General features: G+C 34.3%; 1 protein-coding gene across 1 annotated transcript in view; it reads left to right on the top strand.

Annotated features, from left to right (window-relative positions):
• AP5M1 (adaptor related protein complex 5 mu 1 subunit) overlaps window positions 1-2,927 on the top strand; it is a 21,392-nt gene extending 18,465 nt beyond the window's left edge. The window contains exon 8 of the mRNA XM_003794406.3: window positions 2,727-2,927. Within this exon, the coding sequence (XP_003794454.1) occupies window positions 2,727-2,797 (71 nt within the window). The 3' untranslated portion in view covers window positions 2,798-2,927. The remainder of the gene's footprint in view (window positions 1-2,726) is intronic.
• The last annotated feature ends 8,946 nt before the right edge of the window (window positions 2,928-11,873 follow it).

Below are 11,873 nucleotides of genomic sequence, written 5' to 3' on the forward strand. Positions count from 1 at the left end.
GCTTAGCATATAGTATGGATTCAAGAGATGTTACATATGATCATTATTTAAGAATGTAAAGTATTTTAGCAAATGTAATCAATAGGCATTACTTAATGCTATCTTTAGTCTACTAATAGAAGGGCAATAGAAAGACTTTTTCTGCCTTCACTGTGTTTATTGGTTGGTTAAAATGTGTGTGTTTGAGAGAGAGAGAGAGAAGAGAAAGAGAAACAAATGAAAATAGAGGGAAACAAAAAGAAACTTTTAGATGGATTCAAAATTATTTCATTAAGATCAAATATACATGACATAAAGAAGTAGCTAGAATGAGGGAGATTTAGCTAAATTTAAGCAGAAACTTTTTGCCTCATACATTAAGGAGAATAAATCTATTCTATATATGTAGATGAGAATAATCCCAATTATAAAAACTATTATTACATTTAGATAAGTATTTCTTTAAGGATTAGTGTCCATTAAATAGGAAGAATCAAGACTATACGTGAATATTTTGAGAGATTTACAGAACTCAGAACTATAGAATTCTAAGCAGTTGTGAATGGCAATAGTAAGTTCTATGTAATGTAAAAAGAATAAGACAATATCATTTACTTCCTTTCTGGGCTTTCTCAGTGTTTTCTTTGTAATGTATTTGTTTTATGCACCTATGATAGACAAATCAGTGCTTTTGTCTAAGTAAATAGACCAGTATTTTAAATTGTATCTGTGGAATACTAAATGCAAACAGACCAGTATTTTACCTTGTCTATCAGTATTTTAGATATGTTGTCTCTTTAGGTCATACCTAAAATATTTTAGGTATTACTAGCTAAACATTCTGTGGTGATTTTCATAAAGCATGATATAGTATGAAAAGTCTTAGTTATATACTTGCTTCTTGAGATAAAATATATTGAATGAAAGAGCTCATTGTAAATGAATTATTATGACTAGTCTTTTGTTTCTTTCCTCTATCAGTTTCAGAATGTGGCTGCCAGTTTGTGCAACTGTGTAAAAACCTTTATTTTGCCATTTGCCATCATTTATTTATTTATTTATTTATTTATTTTGTAGAAACAGAGTCTCACTTTATTGCCCTCAGTAGACTACCATGGCGTCACAGCTCACAGCAACCTCAAACTCTTGGGCTTAAGCGATTCTCTTGCCTCAGCCTCCCAAGTAGCTGGGACTACCGGCGCCCACCAGAATGTCTGGCTATTTTTTTGTTGCAGTTTGCCTGGTGCCAGGTTTGAATCCACCATCCTCATTATATGGGGCCAGCGCCCTACCCACTGAGCCCCAAGCGCTGCCCCAATTTTGCCATCATCTTGATATAAAAAAATCTATATTCACAATGTATAACTTAGTTCTAAAAATAATTAAGTGATTATGCTAATTTAAATAATAATGGCTACTGTTTATTGCATACTGTGTGCCAGGCACAATTCTAAATGTTCTGTGTATATTAACTCATTAATCCTGAGAGCAGCTTGTGTAGGTATTGTTATCTCCATTTTACAGATGAGGACACAAATGGAATAGAGAGATTAGGGTCACATAGCTAGTAACTGGCAAAATTGCGAATCAAACTCAAGCAATTTGGCCCTAGAACGTCTCTGCTTAACACAGCAGTTCTCAACCTGTTGGTCACAACCCACAGGAACTGTATTAAAGGGTTGCAGCATTAGGAAGGTTGAGAACTACTGGCTTAATACAATGCCCTGTTGCCTATCAATGTTACTAGGTTTCTAAACTTCAAAAAAAAGAAAGACAAGATAATAATATATCCTGTGTTCTTTTAATTATGAGGAAGGACATGAAGAAGAAAGGTAGAAAAGGCTGGATTAGATCTTTAGTGAAATATGTGTATAAATCTAAGAATCTACATGAGTCTGACTAAAGGTGAACATTATTTTCTCAGTTTTACAAATCAGAAAACTTTACTTCAAAGAAGTCATCATTTGTCCAAAGTTATAAAGCTATTTTTATAAAGCCATTTTGTAAAAGGCTTAAATTTCAGCAGAACTATTATTGAGCAGTAAAGCAACCTATTTAGAATGTTGCTCAAGAATTGGGTATTGATTTATCTCTCTGACACTTTGAATGAGTAAAGTATACCAAGACTAGAACCAGGACTCTGCTGAAAAGGTTACAGAAGGGAAACCAATAAAAAAATTGTTGAGCGGCCCCTGTGCTCAGTGGGTAGGGCACTGGCCCCATATACTGAGGGTGGTGGGTTCAAACCCGGCCCCTGCCAAACTGCAACAAAAAAATAGCCAGGTGTTGTGGCAGGCGCCTGTAGTCCTAGCTACTCGAGAGGCTGAGGCAAGAGAATCACTTAAGCCCAAGAGCTGGAGGTTGCTGTGAGCAGTGACGGTATGGTACTCTACCAAGGGTGACAAAGTGAGACTCTGTCTCTTCAAAAAAAAAAATTGTTAATGTTTTTGTAGTTAAAGTAATGGCCCACAAGAAACAGAATTTAGAGAAAATGTGAGGATAAAATTGTCAGATTTGGCATAAATGAGGGATATTTCATACAAGCTCAAAGTTAAAGTGTTCAGATATTTTGTGAGCCCGTATTGGTAAAGTGGTAAAAGTTATGATAAAGTGAATGAATATTTTAAAGCATTGCCTTGAAATGATTACATTCCACAGTTTTTGAAAAGCATGATTTTGCACTCTCATTGAATTTTTGCTAAAGTGAAAGAATCTTATTAACATCTTTTTCTTTTTCTTTTTTTTAGACCGGAAACTAATTTCTTCTGATTATTATATCTGGAATTCTAAAGCCTCTGCTCCAATAATATATGGATGATCATTACTATAATTTTCTCATGTTTAAATGAGATTTATGTAATAGCTTAAATGAAATCACAGTTTTATATTTTTAAAAGTATGGATGCTTATTTATAACCTACAAGTGAAAAATCATTGAATGATTTAATTATGAAAAGAATAAATGTTTACAATCTAAGATAGTTTGAAAAAACATTTTAAAGGCTAAAGTCTCCAATTTTTTTACTCTGATTTTATGCCAATGTAATTCAGAACAGAAAAATACTGATTCACTTTGATTTATTTTAAACTAGTCCTGGGTCACTGTGCCACTATAGCAAACATTACTAATCAGTCACAGCTGTTTTTCTATACTGACCTTCCTGGATAAGTGGTCAGACTCCTTCTCAGTGCAGAGATTCAGGCAGCCACTCTTAATGGATTGTAGATGACATGCAAGTAAGAATTGTTTGTTCTTCTAAACCTAAGTACTAAGCACTAAGTACTAGTACTCCTGCCTAGTACATCGTCTTGTTAAAGAATACAATGTTAGAAATAACTATAAATTTCTTAAACAGCAGTGAAGACAAAGGAAAATTGTTTAAATAGTATTGGTCTTAGCACTATTCTGTTTACTAAGGAAGAATCTGCATAATTATTTTCAAGCTGTTTATCTCTGTTCTAGAGCTGTTTTCTAAATAACCTTGTTAATATACTATAATAACATTTTACGTAAAATGTCAGTCAGCATATTAAGATGGATGAGATACCTTCAAAAGATGAACGTAGTGTTTTGTGATCATTTAATGCCTCCAGCCAAATTTTTACAGATAATTTAGGCCTATTGCTTTTTTGTTCTATTGAATTAAAATCTATTAATGAATTCAGGTAAAAATTCAAAAGCCACTCTATGTGTAAAGAGTATCATTTAATCTTATTTTGGTTTCATGTAGCATGTATCTCTAAATTTATCACTCTCACTTTCTCATTACCATTCTATTGATTTCTTCAAAAACTGTCTAGTCATACTCCATTCTCTATTTCTACAATTACATGTCACAGTCTGTTTTTAGAGCAATTCATTGTCAAGGTGGACTTTTAAGTGGACACATAAGAAAAGATGAAATCTCAAGATCCTCGAACTTTAATTCATGTCAAAGTTCTTTTCATAGAACAGAATTCCGAAGTGTTATGAAAAATATGTACTATAGATTAATATTCAATTCAGTTATTTCTTAAGTTCTGTTTTTTAATGAGTCTCCTAAGGAAAAGCCCCGGAAAAAGCTGCTAACTCCATAAAAGAGAGCAATGATAGTTTGAAGGGCTAGTGCACATAAATTCAGGATTTAAAATATGATTTTTTTAATTAAAATCAATCCTACTCATTATAAACTCTCATTTTCTGCAAAGCATTATCATAGCGTAAGTTCTATGTTCAAAATTATTCCAACTAACAAAGAAAAGAGAATAACTGTCTGACCAGGACTTTAACTTGTTATTCCCACTCCACATAGATAATCAGTAGTAAAAACTTTCCTTTCAAAAGAAGAAAATATCATTCCCCATAAGTTATTTGATCTCTTTTAAACACAAAGCTTAATGTTTCACTTAATATGTTATATTAATGTTAATGGAGCCGTTTGGAAAGCTTTGTACAAATGTTTACAAGATACACAAACGTAAACCAGAGGCATTAATTTAGTTAAGTAGGCAGAGATGTGATACAATAATCCACTAGGAAAACTTTCTTTATAAACAGAAAAAGTAGTGATTCTGATTTGACATTTCGAGAAGCCTGAGGAAAATCTTGGGCATCCTGGAAAAGTGATGAGATGATAGGGAACCTGATGCTATCTGTTGCCATTTCATTCTGACATAACGCCACAGAACTAAAACAACTCAGGTTTTATCCCATTGAGTCAGCTGGGCACACTGTGATACTTTTGATTTTGTCTAGAAACCTGTCACTTCAGTATAATTTCTGAAGACAAAGTCTGTTTCCCATTTGGTAGGTGACCTGTTTAATGTTTTCCCTGTGTCTGGGAACTCCTTAGTGTAATTAGTGACCTTTGAACTCCACAACTAATCCTGAGCTATTTTGTATTCCTTACTCATCTTTAAGGCTGGACCTCTCTTTTCTTCAGAGTCCGCTGCCACAATTAAAGAAGAAACAGCTGCATTTCAAAGGGATTCCGATTGCAGAAGCTTAATCATGATTGACATGTTCTTATTCTAAGCTATAAGACACTCTAAGAGTCCTTTCTTGGGTTAAAACTTCAATCATTTTCTAAAAAATTATCTCACTATGGATTTTATTCATTTTCTTTGATAACTATTCTTTGCATTTTTTAACTTGAAAGATGCTTTTCCTTTTCAGTGAATATGAGCAACTACTTCCAGTGAAAGATTTGGGTGGTGTCAGACTATTCTAGATGCAAAATTACTAAATTCCTTTTTAGTGCTAAAATATGATTATGAAATCTGATGTCTATGATATGGGTAATTATTCTTCAGTAGACCCAAAGGTTAAAAAAAGGTGTTTAAATTTCTGAGAATGAACTCAAGAAAAGATGGTTCATGATTTTGGTAAAACCCTTCTTTTCTCCATTTTTTACTAAACAGTATTTTTCTAAGTTTTTAAAAGTCAGCAATATAGATAGTAGTTAGGCAATATACCCTTACAGTAGTAGCATTTTTTACACTTTAAATAATTGATTCAAATGTCAAGTTTGAAGCAAGCAGGAACTTAGTAAATTTGTATGAGAGTTATAAAAAATGTTTTTAATAAACAGTAGTCTGTCCTATAAAATAATTAAGTTTTCATACAACTCAGTATTTCTTCTCTATGTTAAAATTACTATGATTTTATATATACAATGCATGATTTAAGGTTTAAGATATTTTATACATAGCAAGAACTGTTAATATTTTTCTTCTAATTTTTGTTACAATATTTCAAAAACTTGACAGACATTCATAGATTCAGACTCCTACACTACCCCTAGGAGCTGGGTGGGTGGAATTATCATCCAGAACCTCTTCGGGGACTGCTGCCCCACAGCTAGATGGTTGTTCCTAGACAGGGGTCAAAAAAGGGATGTTAATAAACAGTCCTCAGGTTTAAGGGACTTTTTTAGGATTACATCTTAAATTCCAACAAATCAGATTTAGTAGTTACTGAAAGTGAAATTGATCCATCCCTCATCCAAACTTTGCAATACTTTCCTGTTCTGACATCATTTAGATAGTTAGCTGTATTATCAGATTAGAAACCATTGTATCAGGCTGCCGAAAGGAAAAGGAGGCAAAAAGCTAAACATGGGATGAATTCTGAACCTTTTAACCTGGCTGAAGTACGTTGGTCCCTGTTATGCAAATACCTTCAATCCTCTGCTAAGTTCAGTGGAAATAATTTTCTTGAATGACAGGTTTATTCAGCAAGGATTCAGTTGGTGATTAATCCCCCTTTGATCTAGGGTATTTCACTTAACTACCAGTTACCTCGTTCTGACAAAGTGCAACTGAGATTAGGGAGATCACTAGAACACTACCAGGGTGTGCGTTTATTCTTTATAACCTTTTAAAGCAAGGGCCAAGAATGCAATTTATTTTCAGTATTTGAAGATGTAAAGTCCTGTCTGCTAAGTTAGAAAGTCAATTGAATACCAAATGAAGTTTATTTCTTACGTAATAGAACAAACATTTCTTTTTGCTTTTCCTAACAATGAAATTAGGAAACTCGGGCTTTGAAGAAAGGAGAAACAAAGACTACATTCTGAGGATAGCTCAAGTTTTGTTTCATGCACTAGAGTATACATGTATTGACCCTGAGATAACCCCAAAATCAAAGCAGGGCTGCAACTTAGGCTGAGAAAATGCTTCTATTTTATTAAATTGCATGGTTTCTTCTCACCTTCTCCCCTCCACCACCACCACTTCCATCACTAGAAAATGCTATGTAGTAGAGAAATCTAGCCAAGGAGGACATGTTGTAATACACAATTATCTGTATTCAGACCTCTGGTTTCAAAGCTTCGTTAACTTTTTCCTTTCTTGGGAAAAAGGAGGAGCTTATGTTCTTATTCTAAGAATAATTACATTCATTTTGAGGATGATTTTTTTAAATAAAGTAAATGATACCACTATTTTTCTGTCTTTAATTGTCTCCTCTCCCATAATTTTAAACTTTGAAATAGTGTATGGAAATTGTACAGTATGTTTAGAAAAAAATTCAAGATATGTTTCATGCTAGGTTTCTCAAGGAATTCGCGTTTTAAAACTATTATCAATTATCAGTGTTGTATTTATCTTTAAAGATGTCAAAACAGAGGATTTATTCCTCTGGCATATTTTAAAATCTTTAAAAAAATGATTTATAATAAAATAAGTGTTTTAATGCATATTGTTCATGCTAGTGGCAGTTTCCACCACGTCTTTAGATCAAAGAAATAATTATAGATCGATATATAACTTATGTTTGTGCCAAACCAGCCTCCTCGAGTTTCAGTTGAATAACCAGTTTCTAAGTACATTTTATTAGCAGATTCCTTAACTATAGCAAAATTGAGGCTCAGAAAAAATATGTGATATGGCATCATCTATAAGACAGAGCAGGTTCCCATGGCTTTATTGCTAAGAAACTAGTGGGAGGGGGGGTGATAATTAACCACGTCTGTACTAGACATGCATATTTAGGCAATAAAATGTTGCAGTATATTTTGAAATATGCTGTCATGGAACATATAGAAAACAGATGTGTGAGAGTATGTATTTATGTAATGTATACAATGCTAGTATGTCTGACTTAGTGGATTTTCCTATGAAAATCAGTATCTCAGAAGAATATTTTAAAGTCAGTCAAATACTTCCCTCCAAACAAATGTTAGTTAATAGTAATGAAGAGATTCATTAAAATGAAAACCACTCATGAGATTAGCCTTACAAAATTAAGGAGCTGAGGGCTTTATGTGGTTGTGACATTATTGTTAATATAATAAAGTATCAATGCTATATCTGTATCACTAGTTTCTGACCTTATTAGCAGGTTACTCTGAGGTCTAGTTGAATTCTCTAAGGCCCTGGCCAACCTGCTAATTGATATCACTGTTGTGTTACAATGCCTGTGCATCCATTTGTGAATGGAGGGGCAAATGTCCCACTGCAGAAACCACCTGCTGAATTGGTTTTTTCCAGTAGGATGTGAAAATCTACGTATCACATGATCTATTAGACATTTAAAGTCTAACCAAATGTTTCCTTTATATGTCCTCTTTTAAAACACAGCTTTTGTTTAAAAAAAATTGTTTAGTAAACCATATAATGATAATGATAATGAAAACTGAAAAATTAGTTATCCCTATTAAAAATTTTTTCCTTCAAGGGATTTGGGTGCCCTCTTCAGGTAATAAAGAGATAATTAATGACTATATCTGTTTTTAACCATGTGATTTTTTTCCCCTTTTCAAATCATAGCTTATTTACACCCAGTCACAAAGAACATGTGATCCAGTTTACTTATATTGTTAACTCTTAATTTGCCAGTGATTGAAGTAGGAGTTTCCTTTCTCTGCTGGCTTTATAGTTGCGTTTAGTGTCTTTAAATGCTAGAAGTATAGTAACACAAATTTGCTCACAAAAGGGAGATTGGGAGAACAGCTGTTTTGAAATTTATTTAAGAAATAAAAGATAGCTTGTTCATTTCCCCTTACATTTTTAGAAAATTCTACATTTGAAATGAGCCTTACCTTTTTCCATATGTATCATGTAAAATTATATGAATGAAAAAAAGTTTTAAATTACATAAGGCTTCTATTTCTTGACCTTGTTGATGAGCAATGATTATATTCTAGCTTTAAAAAAAGTCTTTTTTAGAATTTCTTTAACCTTAGACATGCAAACAATACAGCCTAATACTAATCCAAAATAAAAATAGAAAAAAGTCTTTATGTTTAAAATATTAATATTGAACAGATGATGCTTTGGGTTTTGCTGTTGAATGCATAGATCTACTAACTAGAAAGAGTGAAGAGTAAAAGGCAAAGGTTTCCTCACCCTACTGTGGACGTACAGATGAGTCATTTCAGTGTGGCCATGCTTTCTCCACAGCTGCAGCAGATGAGCTCCACAGACATGGGAGTTCATTTTGTGTGTGAAACTAGAAGTGGAATGCTGGTAGCACTTCTGATTCAATTAACTGAACTTGGTGAAGCTGCCAGAGAAACTAAATATGAGGAGAACAGGAAGGATGACTAGATCAAATTAATAGAAATAGATCTTTTTGCAAGCAACACAGTGTTTCTGATCATCAACCTTGAAAAGTAAATTAGAACAAGCAAATTGTTGAAAAATTCTTTCAGCACTCTGCTGTTGCTACTCAGCAAGTCATGGCTCAGCTAGAAGCGAGGGAGAAAATGCACTCAGTTTTGCATTAACAAAGGAAACATTATTAAAGTGAATGTTTGCATGGTGTTTATTGAAGTGTTCAAAGAATATTTGTTGCATCTTGAAGCAACCTGCTGCTCTCTAGACTTGCAGTGCTTGATTGATGATGAAAGTAAGTCACTTGTACATTTTAGAAAAGTAAATGACTTTTAGTGTTTCTCAACTGCCTTAATTCAAAATATATAAACATCAGACTTAATATTTTGTCTTTAAAGGTTTTTGTCTCAATAAATGTATCCAGTAAAAAAGAGGGGGGCCTTGTTTACTTGCATACGCCTTCTAGTTACTCTGAAAAAATGAAAACAATAGTAAAATTACTGAAGTGGCAATATATGTGCATTGGAGAAATATCTGTTGATTTCTGTGATAACTTTTGAGAGCTGCAGTTATTCTGAACTACCTCCTAAAGATTCAGAATGGAAAAGGCAGCTACTGAGCAACACGTATGTCAAGCTGACATTTAAAAGTTTAATAAAGCCTAGTAAAATAAGAAAGTTAATTAAACATTCAGAAAGAATTTTAACGTCTACCTTTCTAAAGTGAACAATGCAAATCACGTGCTTACTTTAGAGGTGTAGTATAAAGCAGGGATTAAAATACCATTTATGGTCTCTCAGCAAGTGTTATTGAATGTGAGTTTCATATTCCTTAATCACTTATGGAATGACTAATTTTTGAAGAATTGTTTTCTGAGATTTACCAACAGGGTACATTTTCTGTCTTTATCCACATTTTAGCCTAAAAATCTTATCTGTTACAGTTACCAAAGATTAGCCCATGCTATAGGCTTAAGAGACTCTTAGCCAGTTACTTTATTTACCATTGTTAAATTGCATACATTTACAAAGCATCATAAATTATTTTAAATCCTAGAATCAATAAAAAATTATTTCTTTGTCCATAATTGAATTTTTTTTAATCTAGCAGAGTGCAGTGGCCCTCATCTGTGATCTCAGCACTCCCAAAAGCCAAAAGGGGAGGACTGCCTGAGGCCAAGAATTCAAGACCAGCCTGGGCAACATAGCAAGACCCTGTCTCTACAAAAATTTAAAAATTAGCCAGATGTTGTGGTGCACACCTGTAGCCATAACTACTCAGAAGGCTGAGGCAGAGGGATTACTTGAGCCTGAGAGTTTGATTTTGAGGCTGCAGTGGTATATAATCACACCACTGCACTCCAGCTTGGGCAGCAAGACTGTCCACAAAAAAAAAAAAAAAAAAACCTACAGGTAAATACCAAGTCTCTTAATTCTGCTTTTGTTAAGCCAATCACTAGTATAAGTAGTTAGTAATATTTGCAGCTTATTAACTAATAGGAGTAAGAGACCTTTTTTTTTTTAGAGACAGAGTCTCACTTTGTCGCTCTCAGTAGAGTGCTGTGACATCACAGCTCACAGCACCCTCCAGCTCTTTGGCTTAGACGATTCTCTGATTCTCTTTCCTCAGCCTCTCGAGTAGCTGGGACTACAGGTGCCCACCACAAATGCCTGACTATTTGTTGTTGCAGTTTGGCTGGGACCAGGTTTGAACCCGCCACCCTCGGTATATGGGGCTGGCACCCTACTCACTGAGCCATAGGAGCCACCCAGAGTAAGAGAACTTTTTAACTAATGTGAATATCAGTGGTGGCATGCCCATAATTCAAACTTTCCTCATGCATGTTAAAATACCACATACCATTTCCTTTAATACTGAAGGCCTAAACACAATTCAACACAAAGTATGACTTGGAATTAACAACTGCTAAGCAATCCAGAAATGGAAGCCTGAATTTGGTTAACAAAAATTCATGATTAATGTTAAATTTTATGGTATTCCTATTATATGCCACTCCAGGTCTAGACACAAAGACAAAAATTTTACACAAAGTCCCCAATTTTAAATGATTCCCTGTAATTCCTGCAATGTGTTAGCACTGTAATATAGAACTCTACCTCTGGGGCCAGGTGCAGTGGCCTACACCTGTAATCCCAGCACCCTGGGAGGTGGAGACAGGTGGAATGAGTGAGCTTAGGAGTTCTAGACCAGCCTGAGCAAGAATGAGATCCTATCTCTACTAAAAGTGGAAAACCTAGCTGGGTGTTGTGGCGGGCATCTATAGTCCCGACTATTCAGGAGGCTGAGGCAGAAGAATCATTTGAAGCTAGGAGTCTGAGGTTGCTGTGAGCTACGATGCCACTACGATGCCACAGCACTCTACACAGGGCACAGAGTGAGACTCCTGTCCCTAAAAAAAGAAAAAAGAAAAAGAAAGAACTACTTGTCTTATGTTGTTAGTTGAGGTACTGTCCAAAAAGGTAGGCTCAGGAAGGAAGGGCATGCCGTGGGGCAACCACATCTCCTTAGGTCTGTCTGTAACATACAGGATTTCAGAAACCTGAATGTCTGATACAGGAGAAGGAGAAAAAGGAAATTTAACAAGTATATCCATGTAAGAGAATACTTTGGGTCTGAATATGTCTGATAAATATAAAGGTCTATACTACATTTGATTTAATATTTATTATATTTAACACACTAAATACAAAAACTCCTGCCCACTAAATGCACGTTTCTGCCACCAACTTCCCAGTTTGCCTCCCTTACTAATTTTGAATGTGTGTTCAGATTTGCTAGTATAAGATTTACCTCTGCATTGTCAATTAAGGGAATATGATGTATAACTAGGATTATAA

The sequence above is a fragment of the Otolemur garnettii genome, unplaced genomic scaffold (assembly GCF_000181295.1).
Source record: "Otolemur garnettii isolate 467f Iridium unplaced genomic scaffold, OtoGar3 scaffold00081, whole genome shotgun sequence".
In the NCBI taxonomy this organism is placed as follows: Eukaryota; Metazoa; Chordata; class Mammalia; order Primates; family Galagidae; genus Otolemur; species Otolemur garnettii.